Genomic DNA, 21,018 nt, shown 5'->3' with positions numbered 1-21,018 from the left:
TTTACAATTTCTAATACATTCTAGATAGCACAAAAAGAGATATTCACTGGATTTTTAAAGCCTAAGCTCCTAAGCAATTCTTAGGAGGTAACATAGTATTTTTTTACATTGTCAGAAGCAGCTTAGCATCTTAAACTGCGAGGAAGCTAGATAGATGATAGATAGATAGATAGATAGATAGATAGATAGATAGATAGATGACAAAATCTATATCATTAGAAAATTACAATGAACAAACATTTGTCTACCTGACAATTCATTATCAATATTGCAATCAACATGTTTAAGAAAACGGATGATCAGAAAATCTTGTATGTTAGTATTTTTTAAAGGCTTAAGTTGTATTAATATATGTATTAATTTCTTAATCCTCCTTTGTGAATATGTCAAACAAATTCAGAAAACACTTTGTCAGAACATTTCAATATGCTTTTAATGTGCACTGTACTGTATCTTGGCTAAACTATTTTCTCTGTCTGCACCTTCATAGTTTATATAGAGTATTATGTACTTTATACTGAAGCATGCATCAGTCAAAAGGGCAGCAGTTGCTGCTGAAACCTACTGCCTCTGCATACTTTGTTCTATGATCACTGTATGCATAGCATGCTGCAATTCTGGCAATCAATCCTCTACCGATATACTTAGTTTTGTCTTCCTTCACTGACAAATGTATCAAGTTGTGGAGTGTGATCATATACTAGCATCTAGAAGTTCACAAATGCATAAATCGTCAAATCTCCTTCTATAATTAAAGTTTTCTTGATAATATTCAAGACTGGAAAGCAATCAGAAAATCTTTTTTGCCCGTGTACATCCAGTACAGACCGTGAGCACTTAATCAAGAGGATGCCCTGCTGAATATAGCCTTGGAAACAAGACACAGTGTATATAGTCACTTTTGTGTGGTTATTCAATAGGTCAGTGGTTCCCAAACTTGGCAACTTTAAGACTTGTGGACTTCAACTCCCAGAATTTTCCAGCCAGCAGAGCTGGAGAACTCAACCAGTGTATCGCATCTACACCCTCTATTTCTTATTCTTCTGTACAAACTCTACAAATGATTACAAATATAATATCTCTAAAGGAATACCCTTTGATTAGATGATACATTGCACACACATCTATATTCATGTAGACTCAGAAAAACTACCAATGCAAACCTGGAAGCTGAAAGGAAAATCTGCTGCTGAAAAGACTTAAATTTGTATTGTTGTTAACCACCTAGAATTATTTACTTAAGTTGGGCAGCAGTATACATTTTCTAAACAAACAAACAATATAGAAATGTTGTTCTTCAAGGATGCTGAAATTGCTAAATATTTAAACAAACAAACATTTTGTCACAAATTTCTAGAATTTCCTATGAATATTACTGTTAAATCGGCGGTAGTAAGTAAACGGAGGCTGCAACAATTACACTTTACCTTGTCTTTGTTGTTGCTTATGTATAGCCTTCAATGTATGACCGATCACTTAATAACCCTCTCCACATAGTCACATGACCACATTTTGGGTGCTTGATAACAGTTTGCATTTACACCATCCCATGGTTAGACAACCACAATTAACACCTTTTTTGCTGTGTTTATTTCTAGTTTATTTGCCCATAGCAAATAAAGAATTTGCTTAATGGCTGCAGCTTAAATTTGCTTTATGACTGCTGCAAAAAGGTCATAAAATGGACCACCATTGTAAAGACCCATTTTTTGCTTTATGACTGCTGCAAAAAGGTCATAAAATGGGTCTTTAACATGGTGGTCCATTTTACAACTATCATAACTTACAACTATGTAGATGGGCAGGCTCTATTACATCGTAAGTCAAGAGCTACCTATAATGCCTATTTCAATAGTTCTTCTATTTCTAGTTCAAATATTTACCCAAGTAAAGTGAAAAGGCCATATTAGATCAGAAAAAGGCCTACCTAATCTACCACCCAGAGATTAGCAAGAACTGAAAGTCTTTTTCATTAAGTTCCCCTGGAGTGCAAAATGCACATATCTAGCTCATCAATCTTATGGTTGCACAGTGGTCAGCACTGGATATAAGTAGATAATAGGATTGTTTTGTGGGGTTTTTTTTGGGGGGGAGGCGTCTCCTTTGCCTCCACTTAGTATACTACATAACACAAGGTGTGTACTAAGAAGCCTCTTCCCCCACTTTTTTCTTAGAGTTTCCACTGCATGGCATTTCTGGGTATAATATCAAACAGTCCTCTACCTGGATTTTCTGAGCATTTGTCAGCTACAGAAACAATTACCAGATCAACAGAAACAAATTCTTCAACAGAAGTTAAAAGCAAGTTATTTATAAATTAATTTTCAAGCATTAATATTCCTGAGTAACTACAAATATTGCAAGTCACAGTGCATTTTATCAATTGGTATTAATGTCATAAGAAACTAGAAATTCATACTTAAGCAACTCAGACTACAGATCTCAAATAATTTTTAGAAGCAGATCCAATAACCTCCAAGGATCCATGCCAGAACAAGTAATTTGAGGATGAAGACCTGTGGATGCTTGTAGTTTTCAAATAATATATTCAGGGCAGGCTCCTAGTCCAGCAACTCTTGGATTCATTTGGATTCATTTTCAATTTTTAATATAAACACAATATTAACATTTACACTTATGAACAAGCTTTAAGTGGGCAATGCAAAGATTTTTGGGATAAATGTTCTCAAGAAATGCTATATTAAAATAGATTATCCTTAGTATCATTAGACTAATAAATAAAGGACATGCGCTGAGTTCAAGGAAGAAAAGTGTGGGAATAAAATTCCCTATTAAAATAACCTTTATTTTGTCTCTCATTAGGTTCCTTTAAATTTACTGATTTGGCATTTCACAAATTGCAGAACACCCACTAGCAATATGGAACCTCCCAACAAAACACAACTGAAGATAGGTGAAGTGAATTGATATGCTTTATTTGAAGTGGATGTCATTTTTAAATATTGACTTCTCTACACATTATCCCAGGTTATTCAACTTCAACTACCAAATAACCTGCTTGAACTATAGAAATATAACTTCATATCACAGCGTTGAATCATGCACATGCTAGTTAACACAGGAGGCTGATGTCTTTCAGCAACCCAAACGGTTGACGTTTGTTTTAAACTGTCTACACTAAGAGTGGTGTGCCAAAAATACCAAACTAAGTACGCTCAATGTTATAAAAGATACAGTCCATGCAGAGAGCCTCGATTTTGAAACAAAGCAATGTGTAAAGCCAGTGCCAATTTACACGGAATCCCTCCCTCAATCCACCCTTTCAAAAGTCTGGTTAAGATTCATTTTAGTCTAGTTAAAATTCACTTTACATATATCAGTACTGAGAGCCAGTTTGGTCTAGTGGTTAAGACGCCAGGTTAGAAAGTGGAAGACCTTCAGTTCTAATCCTGCCTTAATCATGAAAGCCAGTCACTTTCTCTAAGCCAAATTCACTTCACAAGGTGGTTGTTGTGGGGAAAATAGGAGGAAGAAAGGCATGTAAGGTATGTCCATTGCCCTGAATTACTTAGAAAAAATAATAAAACAAACAAATGAACAAACAAACAAATAATGCTGCTGCATGTCTTACAGTTAAGTGCTTATAGCAACAACAGTACTTATTTGGACTGAGTTCTGCAAACACATCTAGATATAAAACTATTAACAAGACTCATTGGCTGCATCCAACAGTTCTAAACCATGGTTTATGAAATTTAAGAGAAGGATGACTTGTCTTACATCAGCTTCAGACAAAAGTGAAACTAAAATTCTTTATATTTTCAATTTAGCCCATCCCTTTTGGTTTCTAAAGCAACTTTTACCAGTCCTTCACCGGAGTCTTTCTTTGTATGTATTCCTTTTTTTCTTTCTATACTCGCTTAGCAACACTGATTAGTAGATTTGATTGTTGTGTTTGCTGTTTCTAACAAATGAGGGCTATGCTTAATTATAAACCTGTGGATTGACATTTATGTAGGCTTATCAGTCACGCGTATCAACCCTAGAGTTGCATAGGAACATAGTTCTTTTCAACAGAGTAACTTCATGTATATCTACTTCACAAAAGCCTACTTTGAATGTCTTTAAGTCTAAGCTAAATAGATACCCGCCCCTTGCAACATATGTTTTCAGAATTGGATACAATTATGCCTCCATAAATTGCTGGCTTCCCCCAGGATTTTGTGCACCATCTATTTCATTATTTCCAAAAGCCTCTTCCAACAGCAAAAATGCTGTACTATTCGGACTGTCCTCCCAGAGAAGCCCTGAAGGTCATATAACTGCTGGCAATGAATGTACCCATTCAGCAAAAGAAAGCTGTATTCTTTCTGCCTCTAGCTCTTTTCCACTGTTAAGGTCTCCTAAAGTTTGCATGTCTAGCCAGCAGGTCAAATATCTGAGTCTGCCTGCTGCTCTCCAAATTTGTTGCGATCAACCCCATGCTTCTAAAAAGTACTTCTCCCAATCTATTATGAAATATTTCCTTTACAGTAACTGACAGTGAAAAAATGTCTATCAATCAGGTTGCTTTAAAAAAATGTAAATGCAAGTTTACAGAAATTATTACTTTGAAATCCTTTCTGATATGACAATTACACAGATTTGTTTCTTGTATTGGTATTCATTTACTGTTGCATATAACTGTGTAAATCCTCTCATCAGAACAATCCTTCAACAAGATAACATCATCACTATCATCCCGAATGAGAATGGGCATGATCAAATTCTAAATGGCCAATATAAAAGAACACAGAATGGTATATCTTCATGTATAGTTGATAATTATATAATCTCTAACTGCATTCAAATATCCAGTTGAAAATACATTTACATATGTAAGTATTTTCTATCAAGTCATTTAGTCCATTGCTAATGATTAAATCTGAGAATTAACACATAGTAAGTATGCATAGTAAGTATAGTATGCTACTATAGCTGTAGTTTATGCTAGTAAGCAGAAATATAGATGGACTTGCTTCTGAGTAAATACACCAAAACTCCAGAAGAAAAATATGAATTCCAATATCTACTACCGATTTTAATGAAAAATTCCTGTAACCAGAAAGGATTCAACTTGCTTTTTACCCTCCCTTCCACCCTTACTGCCCTACCCCAGAGCTTTCAGCAACACAGAAGTCTGAACAATGGAGCAGATTGAAAGGTACAAAACAATGGCTAAGGTAGCATGGAGCAGTGACTAATTCTCTCAGAGGCTGAAGAGGCCCTGAGAACAGCCAGCACAGTTACCTAAACCCTGCACTGCACGATCTGCAGGGAAGCTTCCTTTAATCCCAGATCACAGTGCATCATAGGAAAAGAACAAGGAGAAATACAATGCACTGTTGACAGGGTTGTCTCCACTTGTCTTAAATGTGAAGTGTTACCTTGTTATAAACCATTATCTTGGTTTCTTGTATTTTAACTTCTGAAACCTGACATTTTCCCCATCAGCCAACACAATACAGAAAGATTAGAGAAAATTGTCTGCAACTATCCATCTTTCTTTCCTAAAAATGTTCTCTGTTCAAGTACACCTCTGAATTCTGACTAGAAGAAAGTTGGCCGGTCAGAAAAGCCACAGAAATAACTCTTGAACCCACCAAATACCACTGCATCAGTTTTTAGAGTAAAATCAGTATCTGAGGTTCAGTAATCTACTATTCAACTCGTAACCTTCAAAGTCATATTTACATGTGCAAAACGGAACTGTAGGGTGAAATTCAACAACTTGCAAATTGAACTCTACTTGCCATCCTTTTTAAGTATCACTTTTGTCTTTTTAAGAAACCCTTTCCATCATACACAGTACAGACTTTGGAATTTTCTCCAATCCAGCCCCGTACTTTCCAATCTGAGCAGACATTAGCATACACAAAGTAAGCAAAATTAAGTAGCAACTGCCACTACTACGATTTGTACAAAATATATGTTGACTGCACAAAGCATTTTCTTTTCTCAGGACTCTGATATGATGTTTTTCAATCATTCCATTGCATCTTAAAATTCCAGATGTACCAAGATCTCAAATTATGAGAAAGATATATTAATACTTCTGTACACTTCACTGATCCCAAAATATAGGATCTTTCTGTTTCACAACTTTTCCAATGAAACAATCTAATTTCATTGTTTCTGTTTGAATGACACCAAATAAATGTTGCGGATCCCACGTAAGTCTCCTTGCTTGAATCCCTTCATTTCATTGCTTAATGTGCAAGACTCAAAATGGCATATAAGGCAAGACAGCAGGAGATACCAAAGAAAGTAGCTAGGAAAACATTGGGATTAAAGGGTGGGGTGAAGAAAGCACCACTGGCAAGGCAACAACACTGAGAGATTCCATTGATCTATTATCTATCTATTTATCATCTATCTATTGCAAGGGAGTCTGGTTAAATATTCTTCTAGGGTCCCAAGCACATTTAGCTCATTTTTGTCAGCAATTCCTTGTCATTCTGGGCAATCTTCTTTCAATTCCTACTCCTCTCCTATTCAACAGCCAGTCCCCTTGTGGAAAGAAAATGCAGCTTGTAGAGAAAGGAGCGTGTTCAGATATGGAATGATAAAAAGGGGGGTGTCAACGAAAGATAAAAGCAAAGAAGAAAGGGTACCCCCAAACAGGCACTCTCTGCATGATTATTAAAGAAGCAATACTTCTACCCCTTAGTTTTAGCTGGTGTTGAGGAATTTCAGTTTACCTATTGATCCAGTATTTGCACAATTTGTCCTATCTGTAAATAATTATTTGGTGTTTAGAATCCTGCCAGATGGAAACGACCAGGTAGTCACAGGGCAGGAAAGGAGGGATTTGACAAACGACCACCAGCCCCAATGGCCTTAAGAGTGCTTTCCCCCTCTGCCATAGAGTGAGCCATTGTCACCAGGATGCCCCCTAATCAGAACGATCCCGTTGAATAGAAGCGCGAGGTTAGTTCAAGGAGGCTTACAACGCTACGCAAAACCACGCGCAAGAGAGGGGAGAAAAGTTAGCGGCGCTTCTGCAAGAAACTCGGCAGCTCGTTGGTGTAAGACAACCCAACAGCCAGAAGGTGATCTCTCGTCCGGCTCTTATGGAAAACAACCTGCTCTTTTCTCCCCGCCAAACCACTTGCCTGGACACTAGAGTCTAGTGACTAGACGCCTTCATCCTTCCCCGCGGAGCGCACATCCCACCCGCCCTGTATAAGTCTGTCGAGATACCATCAGCCCCATCAGCCCCAAGTCCCCGGCTGGACGCAAAACTTCTTTACTGGATACTCACTTGTGTCTTCTTCATAAGGAAAGAGAGCGCTGCAATCCAGCTCCAACAGTGGTGTGCAAACTCCTTTTAGCTGATCTGTAGTTCCAGCATGTTGCAAAGGCAGCTAGACTACGCATTGAGGCTCGCCTAGCGCCCTCTATGGCTTTGCCGTGCCCTGGCCTTCTCTTCGCCCCCAGGCACGCGGAAGGCGCTCCCGCTGCTCTATTCGGCACCGGCTCCAAGTCCTTCGGAGGAAAGCAGAGGCGGGAAATGCAGCTCAAGCCGGCACCCGATCACTTCTTTTATAGCTTTAAGCTGCCTTCCGCAGCGGCAGCAACCGCCCCGAGAGGACACGCCTTCTATGTGAGTCCTTGTCAGGGGACGGGGAAAACGGAGCGGCGGAGGAGCCCGGGGAAGGGAGCCAAGCAGGACCAGACAGACAATTGCAGTATATAAATGCCGACAGGGAGAGCGAAAGAAATGCGAGTCCCAGCCTTTTCTCCACTGCCTGGGTTGAAATGCTATCTACACACCACTAAGTAGGCAGAAAACTATGCCGCATGCAGTTTGCTGTCCCCACCCTCTTCGGCCCGTTCCCAGTCACTTCCTCCAAGCATTTTACACACCTTAAGGCAAACTTTGGACACTGTCCAAGGGAAAATGCAAATTTACGCTAGTAGAGGGAAAGCGTCTTAAAGTGTGTCACTGATGATGAGATGAAGCCAATATCACAAAGAAGTCTCAAAAGAAAAGTGTTATGGGGCAGAGTTCTGTCATGGTTCTAGAAAAGTGGGGAAAAGCTCACAATTCATCTAGCTAATCTTTGAGGCTAAGCAAAGTTGCCCATGGTGTATTGGGATGGAGTCTTACCTAGGAATTTCAGGAATGTTGACTGTATTAGGACATTGAAAAATAGCCAAGAATAAAACAGTGGCAAACAATACATCAAGAAAATGTGGGATGGGTTCATGAAATGCCATTGGCACTTGAGATGGACTTGAGGAAGATTTTACTTTATTTTATTATGGAAATAAATATAGCTAGCAATAGAATGGATTTGAAATTTCATTGCCATCATCTTGGCTTCTTTGTTGTTGTGGAAACATTATTGATCCTTTTGGAACAGCTCAATACCATACTCTTCTTTTACTAATTAAGGATCCGATAGAAGTTTCATAACCCAAATGGATCATTTATCCCTCTGAAGACTACGCTAGTGGACTTGCCTGAGAGTCAATGTGAATGGAGCTGTTCAACCAGGGAATATACATGTCCAAAGAGGATAGAGTCATCTGAGTGCATATAGGAATATCCCATGCGAATACAGGCAATTCTTGACTTATAACCATTCACTTACCCACCGTTCAAAGTAATTACAGCACAGTTCCAAAATACTAAACAGCTCCCCCCCCCAGTAGTCATCTGACCACTTGGCACTGGCCTGCATTTATAGCCATTTGCAATAATCCCCCAGTCACATGATATGCTTACAATGGTATTGCCAAAAACTGGCATTTTCTTACAGCCTGTGGCAAATTGTTGATTTGCTTAACTATGGTGACATTCACTTAATGATCTCTGCAAAAAAGTCATAAAATAGGGCCAGTCCTGTACGTGATGTGATTTACCACTATCATGACTTATGGCCATGATAGGCATATTTCATTATGGTCATAAGTCAAGGATTATCTGTATATTTTTTTAAAAAATATTGTATTTATTAAGAAAAAATTATATGGTCGACCAACTCACACTGATTCTAAGTAGCTTACAAGTAAAACTTCAAATACATATCCATTAAACCCTGTACCTCTGGTGACAACAATGAAACAAACAACTTGATGGGCTTTACCTCACCCGGGTGTCCCCAGGCTCACTGGCAAAACCATGTCTTCAGGACCTTTCAAAAAGATATTAAGGTGGGGATCAAACTTAAATTTATAGGGATGATGTTCTACTGGGAGGGAACCAACATGAAGAAGGCCCATTTCTTTGGTTCCAGTAGATGGACTTCCTTAACAGAGGGAACCTGTAACATACCCTACCCTCCCGTTCTGGTGGGTCAAGTGGATGTCAATGGTAATTAATTGTAATTTTCCCCACATTCAGCTTATGTCCAGGCCAGGCACAATTTTAACCAAGCCTGGATTTACTACAGGAACAGACAATTAAAAATGGACCCTTCTATTTCAGTGATTCACTCATGCCACCAGGAAAAAACCAACCATGAATGTAAATTCTATATTATCATAAAACTGATAACAATTCCAAACTTGTGATTCGGCTCCTAGGCCCTCTTTTTATTTTCACTGAAGCCACTGAAAGATCTTTTCCCTACTTTCTTACTTCTCCCTAACTTCTCTTTCTGTATGGAGAGATATTCAGAAGTGAAGCACATTATTTCAATACCACAAATGATGTTTCTTATACTGATAAGATTCCTTAATGTTTGTTTACTAGATAAAATGAATGAATGTTAGATAAACATTTTGTCGTTCATGTTTGACACAATTTGATTGTCAAACATATTGCAATGGCAATTTCACATATTAAAGATAGCTGCAGAGTTGCCTCCCTTTTTAATCTTCCTTGTTAAAAGCAGAATAGTCCTAGGAAAATGCAGCAGGACCTTACTTTTTTTAGGACAACAATTTTTCCCTTTGTCACTGATGTATGAGATGGAGCTTTCCTCCATCTACTCAGGACTTAGAGAAAAGCAAATGTGTAAGGAGCCAAATCACATAGAATAAAACCTGCAAGACCAGCAAGATTGAACAATGACCAGGCAAGTTGGTGGCATGAAAAATGTTATGAGCTGGTGAGGGGGAAAACAAAGACCTTAACTGAGATAGGAAGTGAGCTGTAGGAAATAAAAGTCACAGAAATAAGTGTATCTCTGAAATCTAGCCTTCCATTCTCACAAACCAAACACAGAAGCATCAGTTAATATGCAGTAATAGGTCAATATCTGCCTAATTAATGAAATTTGTAAAAAAAAAATTAAAAGCCAGTTCCTAATATGTGGAGTCACTCTCTCTAATGAACTGGCTAGTTGCACTTCCTTTACTGGTAAAGGAAATATATAATCATAGTTCCAAAGAACAAGAATTAAGTATATTTGAGGGCAAAAGAATGGGATGACAGAGGATGAGGTGGCTGGATGGAGTCACAGAAGCAGTAAGTGTGAGCTTAAATGGACTCCAGAGGATGGTAGAGGACAGGAAGGCCCAGAGCAACATTTTCCATGGGGTCACAATGGGTTGGACATGACTTTGCAACTAACACCAGCAACAAAATAGTAGAAATGAATATTTTAGGACAGTTTCACACTGTCCTAATTATTAACATTGGTATTTCCAAAACATAATTGCAGGTAGAATTTACTTCTTTTGTTTGTTTATTTGTGTGAGAGTGAGCATGTGTGTTTGCACCATTTTGGAATCACAGCAAGAGAAACATTGCTGAATGTTTGCGGCCCCAAAGGCAGGAACCATTCTTTCTTCTTGATGTCACATCCAGCTCCATGTCTTGGGCATGCCTTAAAAAATAGCTACTTGACTAAAATTATTTGCATATCTAAAATTATCCTGGGGACAGAATTCCAGGCTTTATTCATTTTATGAGGGCCAATATCATTTATGCCTACACAATATTTCTATCCTCTCTAACTTTAGCTGCAATTCTTTTATTCTTGAAAAGTTTGATGCAAACTATAACCAAAGAAAAGACACCCCTAATTTTTGGAGGAACAAAGCTATAAATATTGCCACAATGAGTGCCTACATTTAGTAAGTATGTGCATCTGTACTTGTTTGTTCCCATGAATGCCTTCTGTACACATATTTGATTAGATAACGCAAACAAAATATGTAATGGAATTTTAAATCTGAATTTTATGTAACATTTATATGTAACTGGTTGCCATCTGAAAGTATGATTCTGTTTTGAAATATGACTCTAAATTCCTGGCTGTGGGCAGGTTGAATCTTGAACCAACCATTAGCATATTCAACATGTCTCCAATTTCCTAAATTATGAAGCAATATTTAATTATACTTTTTCACAGATTGCTGGTACTAATAGTCCTTCAGTCATGGAATCAATCTTGTTAGTACCACATAAATTTTTATGTAACATATTTATCTGGGACTAACAGTTGTGGATCATGGTGCTGCATTCTGATATCATTGCCTCATGACTTCTAGGTCTAGTATTAGCCAAAAGAATATTAAATGCCAACAATCCAATTGATATCCATATGATAAACACATATTAAATTTGTCCAAAAATAATAAATCTTCACAAAAATATGATGCAAATTTTGATAGAAATCACCATACTATACTTGCAAACATGGACACCTATAAACATGCCCATGGTGCTTTGCCTTTGGGGGATCTGCAGTAATAAACATGGTACATATTCTTATACTCAATCTCTCAGGGGTCTGTGGAAGATCAAAAAACTGCCCTGCATATTCCTGCCTGGAATACAGTGGCACTGCATTTTTTAAATTGTGTTTGGTATCACCTCTTGAATGCTTTCAATCAGAAATTTACAAACCACCTTCCAGGCATGTGAGATAAATCCCTCTAGGTTCATTCTGACTACTTTTCCATCTGTATGGAGAACAGTGACGATATTTTTATTGAGCAGAGATTTTAACTTCACTCACTGAAAGCTATAAATCATAGAATATTTATTCTAACCTTTCTCTTGTTATATCACCAGAGGTGGATTCCTACCAGTTTGCACCGGTTTGGTAGAACCAGTTCATCAAATCTACCGAACCGGTTAGAAGAGGTTCCATCAGTGGACCCTGAAGTAAGTTCTGGAATGCCTGCCCCGGCCCTGTCACCCATTCACTCACCCCCGCCTGTTCAGAGGCCATTCCATCGCTCACTCCCCCCGCCTGTCCGCACTATCCTAGCCCCACCCAACGCTCACTGATTGGCTGGTTCACCAATTGCTCTGCCTGCCTCTAAGAACCCTATCTAAAGCCACTTACCTTTTTTCCTACTTGGCTCTCTATTGCCACCTACTGACTCGGAGGAGGTAAGTAAGCTGCAACTAAGCGTGGGACGGGGGGTGCGGAAGGCCAACCCTGCACTATAAGCGAGTCCAGGCAAGGCCACCTTTTGTGGCCTTCAGGGCTGCAGGGCCATCAGCAAACATGGGCGCCGGGGTGAAGGTGGCAGCAGGAGCTTACCCGGTGCGGCCAGCATCTTTGACAAGTTTGGGGACCTCACAAGGCCTTTGCAAGGCCCCCGGACTTGCCTAAGATGCCTGGCTGCCAGAAAGCATGGCCGCAGGGGTGGGGATGGCAGCAGGAGGTTATGTGGTGTGGCTGGTCTCCTAGGACCTCCTAGGTGTCAGCTGCACCACGCAAACTACTGTCCGTCTCCCTGTGCTCAGAAAAGCAACTCCGGGGAGGTCCTTTGATGGTGGCAAGCATCCTACCTGCTAGCAAAGGACTTACCCGTGCTTCCTTTTTGGAGCACAGGGAGGCAGACGGTAGTTTGTGCCATCCGTCTCCCCGTGCTCAGAAAGGCAACTCCGGGAAGGTCCTTTGGTGGCAGCAGGCATCCTAGAACCTGCCTGCTAGCAAAGGAGTTGCATGGGGAGACAGATGGTAGTTTGCGCCAGCCATCTCCCCGTGCTTAGAAAAGCTCGAGTGCAGCTGGACCAGAGAATTTTCGGTGGTGCACTGATTCCAGCAGCTGCGTTTTTCCTTGAAATTTGCTGTCCCGGCAACCCAAAGGGGACATTCTCCCAGTGGCATCTCAGGCGCTCCCACCATTAGCTGAGGGGAGTGAGGATGGCTGGGTGCAGTTTGGCGCCTCCCGGCTAAGGGTGGAAGCACCTGAGACGCTGCTGAGAGAATGTTCCCTTTGGATTGCCGAGACAGTAAATTTCAAGGGAAAATGCAGCTGCTGGAATCAGTGCGCCACTGTACCTGCAACTTAATGCTCTCCAAGAGAGAAATATAGTACACTTAATGGTGTACTATATTTTTAAATTATATGACTTGATCTTGGATAATAGGTAGGTAGGTAGGTAGGTAGGTAGGTAGGTAGGTAGGTAGGTAGATAGATAGATAGATAGATAGATAGATAGATAGATAGATAGATAGATAGATAGATAGATAGATAGATAGATAGATAGATAGATAGATAGATAGATAGATAGATAGATAGATAGATATAGATGGATGATAGATGATAGATGATAGATGATAGATGATAGATGGATGGATGGATGGATGGATGGATGGATGGATGGATGGATGGATGGATGGACGGACAGATAGACGGACAGACAAACATTGACTATAGTGAGAAGGAGGACTCAAATGAGCCCTCTACTCTTGAGTATCACTGAGGTTTTAAAAAGGCTCTGCTAATGTCCCTTTTGATAATCGATATGTTTATCATAACATTAATATATTTCCCTTTATTTGACATTGTCATGAAAAATCAGAACCCAGAATCAGTCCCAAAAGCATGTTAGTTTTAGATCCATTCCTAAGGAAGAAGATGGTGGAAAGCAATCCTCTGGGAGGAACCGTTTCAGACCAGAAGAAAGGGAGTCATTATTCATTTGGATTCTGACAAATCTTTAAATCAACAATTCTTGAACCTTAACTTCTGGAATAAGTAATCCCTTTGCTTTGCCTTCAATATTGCCTTTACTTGTTGCTCTTTGCCCTTCTTTGCTTTCTTTCTATATGAACATAATAGTGGACCCTTTCATATTGTGCATATCATAAACGTAACTAATTCTTCCTGAAGTATCCCTTGGGTTTTATCAGTTCCAGTACTGACTTATCTATTTAATCCATTTTATCTATTTGGAATGTTATTTGAAGAGCATGATTTCTTTCTTTGTTAGTTTTTCCCATTTGTATTTCAGGGACGACCCAAAGCAAAAAAGGAAAAAAGTGTGTGTGTGTGTTGTCTTAAGAATGTCATTCTTAGAAGTATTTTGTAACAAGCCTAGGGGTTGGTCAAAGTGACTTCACCAGATCTGTTTCAATCCAAATTGTCAGTCCTTCTTGACATAGATTTACAGAGATTTCTGGGATTCTTAAATCCCTGGCTTTTGAAGGCTGACACAAGGCATTTAACAGCCATTAACATTTTGATGATGTATTTGAATGAGGTTCATATAGTCCACTGATGTCAAACTTGCCATGTCACATTGCTGTCACATGATGTATAGCAACATTTTTGCCTTTGCGGAGCTGGGGTGGGTGTGGCCTGTGCATGATGCAAGTGGCCCGTGGGCCGCCAATTTGACACCCTTGACACTGAAAACATGGACCAGGGTTATAGAGCCATGGATTGTAGTTCAAATAATTCTTAGCCCATCTTGAAAGATGTGATGGCTGAAATTTATGATCTCTCCTGCATGTATTCATCCCACTCCAGCATGCGCAAAGAAGAATCTGTACTAAACTGGGTCTGAAACAGAAATAGGAAGCCTATTTTCTGCCCTCTGTGGGAAATGCTATGATCAAAAGTATTTTCTTAGAAATCTAATAGGAGCAGGAAGCTTTTGAATTGGTAAACTCTAACCTGTGTTCAGTTTGCATAATCTTTTATTAAGCAACACCTTTCATTTTCATTACTTCTTTCCAAAGACAATAGATTCCCAGGTATCACCTGAAATTGCTTGGAAATGGGTTAGGTATGTTGTGCAAGGTTCCTCCCTGTTTAAGTACATTGAATCAGACTTCAAATCAAACTGCTTTCTAATCAGTTTTGTGGGCAACATTCACTGAAATGGCATTTTTTTTTTCTAGTGCAACTGATGATTCACACAAGCTTTGGGGAACAGATGAAGACATGATTGGTTGAATCCAGGAAATTGTTTGCTGGCAGCCATGAAAGATGTTATGGTATGATGCCAGTGATATGCAGTGAGGTTTATGGCTGGTGAGGCAGCAATTATTTTAGACTTGTGGACTTCAACTCCCAGAATTCCACAGCTAGGCATGCTCAGTTCTGATTTAAAGGGACAGCATTTGTTTTTCTTCTTTGCTAAATAAGTTTCCTTCTTTATTTTTATTTTTCTTCTCCCTTCCCCTCCTTCCTCCCTCTCTCCCCCCTCTCTCAAACACACACACACACATACACACACACACACAAAGTTGCACCAGGATTCAGAAAATTTAGGTTTTCCTCCTCAGCCCATGTTAGCAATACCACTAGCAGCATTTTGGCTGGCAGGTGTAAGTAGAAGTGGAAATTCATTCTACTGAAAACATTGTTTTTGTTTATGATTGGATAATTAAAATTTCAGAAGACCCAAAGGCATAGTATTAGAGTGTTACATAGTACATAAACTAAAGAACTGTCTCAATATGCTCCCTCCCCCCTCTCTCAAACACACACACATACACACACACACACACACAAAGTTGCACCAGGAAGATGAAGTTTGAATTCCTCCCCCTCCCTCTGACCCACACGTACCTTTTCCAGCTGTTTCAGGGAGGATTTCAACTCTGCTCTTGCCTGCCATCATGAAAAGAAAAAAAATGTAAAAGGAAAAAGGCAAGAGCTGGTCAGGCTGAGCTAGTTGCTGCCAGAGTCACCGTGTGGATGACTCTGCTTAACTGTTTAAAAAAAAGCCTCTAAAAAAACGCCCTCTACAGGAGGCAGGAGAAGATGTGCCTCATGTAGGTCAGGAATTTTTCAGCTTTTAACCCTTGCTTAGCTCTGTTCAAGTGATCATAAAATGCCAGACTAGATAAGGCACATTGTTCTCCTGCCGCCTCCTGTAGAGGGCACTTTTTTAAGAGGCTTTTTTAAACAGTTAAGCACTAAGCAGAGTCATCCATGGTGACTCTGACAGCAACTAGCTCAGCCTGACCTCAGCTCTTTCCTTTTTCCTTTTACATTTCTTTTCTTTTCATGATGACAGTGGTGAGGCTCTGCTTCCCCTGCCTTCCCTGACTGCACGTCCCTGGTATGATCCCACCTGAAGAAGACCTCCTTGCATCAACCTTCACTTTTTAGAGAGTGTTGTTGAGAGGGTGGTACAAATTCAGACAGTGCCTTACTGTGAGTCCCTTTAGAAAATAAATATCACATGAAGACTTAAGGTAGATGGTGTAACAAAATATTTCAAATCTAATTGTTCCATATCTACTCCACATTTTTATACACCAGTAAATTAGAGAGGTATCTATCTGAGCAACTTCTAAATGTTATCTCTTTATTCAGCACTTGATAGGTATTACTTTTGTTATTTGATTAGGTTTGCTCTAGGGACTTTTATTATAGTCTTATAATGGATATTTAAAATGCTGATGGTAAATTATAAATGTTTTTTTCTTAGTATTATTGTAAAAATGCGGTAGACAGGTAGTTTCAGTAGACATATAGGTATATGCACCTTTAGAGTAGAGCTCTGTTCTGTGAGCTGCATTGGTTGCTTCTGGGTTCAGTTCAAGATGCTGGTTTTAACTTTTGATGCCCTTCATAGCACGAGACCAGGTTATCTGAGGGACTACCTCTTCCTTATTATCCAACCCACTAGATCAGGCAGAGTAGACATGTTGCAGGTACCATTGGCAAAGGACCTTCATTTGATGATGCTAGGAGTGTGCTTTTCCTGCTGCATTGCCTGCCTTATGGAATGTTCTTCCACCCAAAATTAGACTCGCTATATCCCTTTTGGTATTCTGAAAAACCCTCAAGTCTTTGCTACATTGTCATGTCTGGACTTCCCAGGTCACCAGGGACCTGTTCAGATGGCTCCATTGTTGAGATACCATTTTTATCCACCCTCTCCTGGGATTTGTACTTTCACTTTTATGATATTTTAATATGGGTTTTTATCGTGTACATTTTTGTTTGTATTTAACATTTTTGTTTGTATTTAATGTTATTTAATGTATTTTATTCACTTTTGATAATTGCCTTTGGTGAATGTTTTGGGTGAAAAAATAAATTGCAACGAGACAATAGTTGATTTAGTGGCATAGCAATGGAGTGAACAAGCAAAACAACCTTATGCAACTATAAATGTATTGGTTCTTTAGGTATCATTGCAAGTCTTTCTGTTGTATTTGTTGGAAAATATTATCTCTGGAAATTTTTCCTAATGCGGCATTGATTTCTATCAAAAGAAGGAAAGGCATTTTTTTAAAAAAAACATTTTTTTTTAAGCCTATATGACCTCAGAGAGTTTTTGTGCTCTTCTGTTATTACCTGTGTCATCTCAGTGATTAAATTCAGGTGCAACAAGTTAGAAGCATAAAGCGAGTAAGGAGTTGTGTCACCCCATGTCAGGTCTTGATTGAATATGAGCCCCAAGGAATGTCCATAAGGAAGTGCCTGGGGTAGGTGTTAATGCCCAGCCAATCCATGTAGTCTTTGTCACACATCACCTGTCTATATTTCTGTTCTCAGCAATACTTTAATGACGCATGTAGGACATTCAAACAATGAACTGAATTCTGCACACAGTTTAAAACTGTGTCATTATCCTGTCATTCTTTTTGTTTAATGAAGTACAAAGTTCTGTCACATCAGGGCTGGATAGATTGTTAGAATTGTTCCACAGTATTTCAGCATCACCTTAATAGAACTTAATAAAGTTCAAAGCCCAATAGCATTGATTTATTCTGTCTTTTTTTCTTAAATCTCGTTTACAATGATAAATATAAAGTTTTCCCCCTTTTATTTATGCTCAATAAGTAAGGGGCTATTCTGAATGCTGTTTATATTGTAAAAATTATTGATTATTTATTTATTTCAATATCATTCCAAAGAAGCCCAAAGAAAAATCCTGATCTTTAAACTATTAAATTTAGAGTGCTTTTTAGTACTGAATGTGTTCCAAATATATTATCCTACCACAACAAATATTGTATCACAAACATTGACAGGTAGGCCATGGGAAGAGGGAAGTACTCTCTTTTCTACCTTATGCTTGCAAAGGTTATAAATCTAATAAATAAATAAATATGAGGCATTTGTTAACAAAGAAGAGATCTTAGTATTAAACAACAAGTGTTTTCTAATATCACTACACTAGTGAATCTGTGTGTGAGGTGTAACTTAAATCTAAAACTAAGAATTTATAAATATAAATATGCCAAAGTATGAAATTATTAATTTATGATATTATAAATCAATTTTAACCACACTAAAACACAGAATATTTAAAATCAGCAGGAGCCAATATATTAAACAGAACAAAAATCTGGGCGAAGCCATTTTAAGTAGACACCGAATGTAGAAACTTCCAATAATGTCTCTTTATAGCACATAACTTTAAAAGCAGGAATTCCAAAATGCAGCCACCTATTATCTCAGCATCACATGCAAATCCTCTAGATATCTTAAAGACTGACCTGGCATATTTTTGGAGAAACCTTCCAAAACTATTCAGACCACTGCTATTTCTAAATAAATATGGAGCATATCCACAGTTCAGCTTCCCCCAGCATGAACATGGACCATCTACCAGTAGTGGAAGACCAGAATGCATGACTTTATCCTCAATCCACTTAAGTGATAGTTCGTGCTGACTGTCTTCCTTCCATGGCTATGCATCAAAGATAGTGTTTCTTCCTGTGCTGGCTTAAGACAGGCTGTTGGGTTTACAAATTATACCTTATACCAAGCTCTTCCACTCCAGTTGGTTACTGTGGTGTGAATGCCTTCTCCATTGAAATTCCTAGTGACTGCCCCTCACTGGAAGTTTTGTTTTGTTTTTCTTATTTTCTACAGTTTCAACAGCGGAACAATGATAAAACTTATGTGGCTTTTTTTTACGCTATTCATTGCAGGAACCAAAAAATGAAGGATTTTGTTTATGTTTTTTAACTTCATAAGAATTCTGCCACTTTCCTCTTCTTGCTCAGTGATTTAAAAAAAAAGTGGGTGGGTGAAGTTCTTTTTTACAATTTTCACTGGTCTAGAAGGAATAGAGTAGCAAGGTAATCCACCAATCAGAGATCATTGTTAGCATGTCCCAGCCAGTACATCAAGTTATCACCAAAGCAAAGGAAGGGCTTGAAATTCAGAAAGGGATTTCATAAATTGATTTTATTTCTAATCAGTTTATGCAAGGGAGGCAAGTATCTGAAAGTTCTGGTACAAAAAAGCTCATGGTGTGTGTTACATTAAAATGGGGAGGATTCAGGCTCACATTCACATAGACACTGAGCTAACATTATTATAGATACATAGATTAGAATTTGGAGAGAGTGGTTGAATCAATATCTGAAAAGTTCTGATTATAGTATTTTGTAATCAAGTAGAAGGATATTTGTATCACCCTAATCTTTACTAGCTATACTAATTACCCTACATTAATTCATCTAGATTTACATCACGATTGCAATCAAATTTGAATTAAGAGACATTAGCTTTGTTGAGCTCCATTATTATGCTTTCTTTTCTGGTTCATGAAAACCCTTTGCCTTATATTGTACAGGAAGGGTATTTTTAGCAATCCTGTGGCAATTTATTGGAGATTAACCTGTTCTGTATAGAAATCATACAAAAACAGCCTATAGCTATATCTAGTTTCTGTTCTCATCTTGACTTCTAGTGCTCAGTTCAGCACAAGCTGACAAAGAGACACTTCAGGGAGAAAATGCAATGTATTTTTAGAAGAGAAGAGAAAACCCTGTGACCCATTGGGTAAAGCTTCAAGAGAAAGGTAGTGAATTCTGATGTGACCAGAATAAATATTAAATTTTAGGCTGATCATATTTGATCATAAGACAATAAAGCATCCAAAATGAAATTCAGAAAGGGATTTCATAAATTGATTTTATTTCTAATCGGTTTATGCAAGGGAGGCAAGTATCTGAAAAAAATGTTCACAAATTAAGCATAAATGGAATTTTGTTCAAATATAGTAATCTCTAAAAGATATTGTTACAACCTTAGCCACTTCAGAATATTGAACATCTAGTAAGAAATAATAGTTGCCTTATTGAGACCAAAGTTGATAGTATAAGGTTAGAGTAGAGATTAGATCCAACCTTCTAAAGCAGATTCAATTCCAGGATTGGAACATATTCATTAAGCGCCTAACTAGGGACATTGCTAATGTCTTCATCAAAGGCAAAGCTCCTTCTATGTGAGGGTACAAGAATTTGGTGAAAGTCGGGTAGTAACAAATATAGTAGAAGTGTGAGGTATTAGCTTTATTCTTTTGCATATCCCCTTTACACATCAGTATGTAAGGTTCTCTACTTGAATCGTTAAGAATAATGTATGATTTGAATGGGGAATTTACGGCATGAAAATTTTCCCAGTTCTTGACCTAACTTTATTTGCATTGGGGGGAGATAAAAAGTGGAGTAAGGAAGGAGGAAGTCAAAAGATTCTAGTTATTAAAAGGGGACAAAAAGGAATTTCTGACTTCTCCCATTTGGGTCACAATGCCCCATGCAGTTTGAGCATTAGGAAAAATAAAGGGATCCACAGGCTTGATCCACGTGAAACACCTTCCTTCCTTCCTTCCTTCCTTCCTTCCTTCCTCTTTCTTTCTTTTTTTCTTTCTTTCTTTCTTTCTTTCTTTTTTTCTTTCTTTCTTTTAAGCTTCTCAACCCATTTCTTCTTCCACTGAGTTTAGAAGTTGCTAGAGATTGCAGATGCCAGGGAGGCTCATAGTGGGTCTACTTAATCTGTCAAGATCCCAAATATAACTGAAAGTTGGAGTTCCACCACACCTAAAGATCTGTCACCTATCAGCCTTTTATGCACTTTGCAGTAGGTTGAATATGAAATGATCCAGGATAA

At 38.5% G+C, this 21,018-nt stretch overlaps 1 protein-coding gene across 1 annotated transcript in view; it reads right to left on the bottom strand.

Annotated features, from left to right (window-relative positions):
* Positions 1-7,638, bottom strand: part of KITLG (KIT ligand) — a 52,745-nt gene extending 45,107 nt beyond the window's left edge. Inside the window, exon 1 of the mRNA XM_032221746.1 lies at positions 7,265-7,638. Coding sequence (XP_032077637.1) covers positions 7,265-7,279 — 15 coding nt within the window. The 5' untranslated portion in view covers positions 7,280-7,638. The remainder of the gene's footprint in view (positions 1-7,264) is intronic.
* Positions 7,639-21,018: the final 13,380 nt, after the last annotated feature.

The sequence above is a fragment of the Thamnophis elegans genome, chromosome 7, assembly GCF_009769535.1.
Source record: "Thamnophis elegans isolate rThaEle1 chromosome 7, rThaEle1.pri, whole genome shotgun sequence".
NCBI classification, from domain to species: domain Eukaryota; kingdom Metazoa; phylum Chordata; class Lepidosauria; order Squamata; family Colubridae; genus Thamnophis; species Thamnophis elegans.
This window is presented reverse-complemented; position numbering and strand designations above follow the sequence as displayed.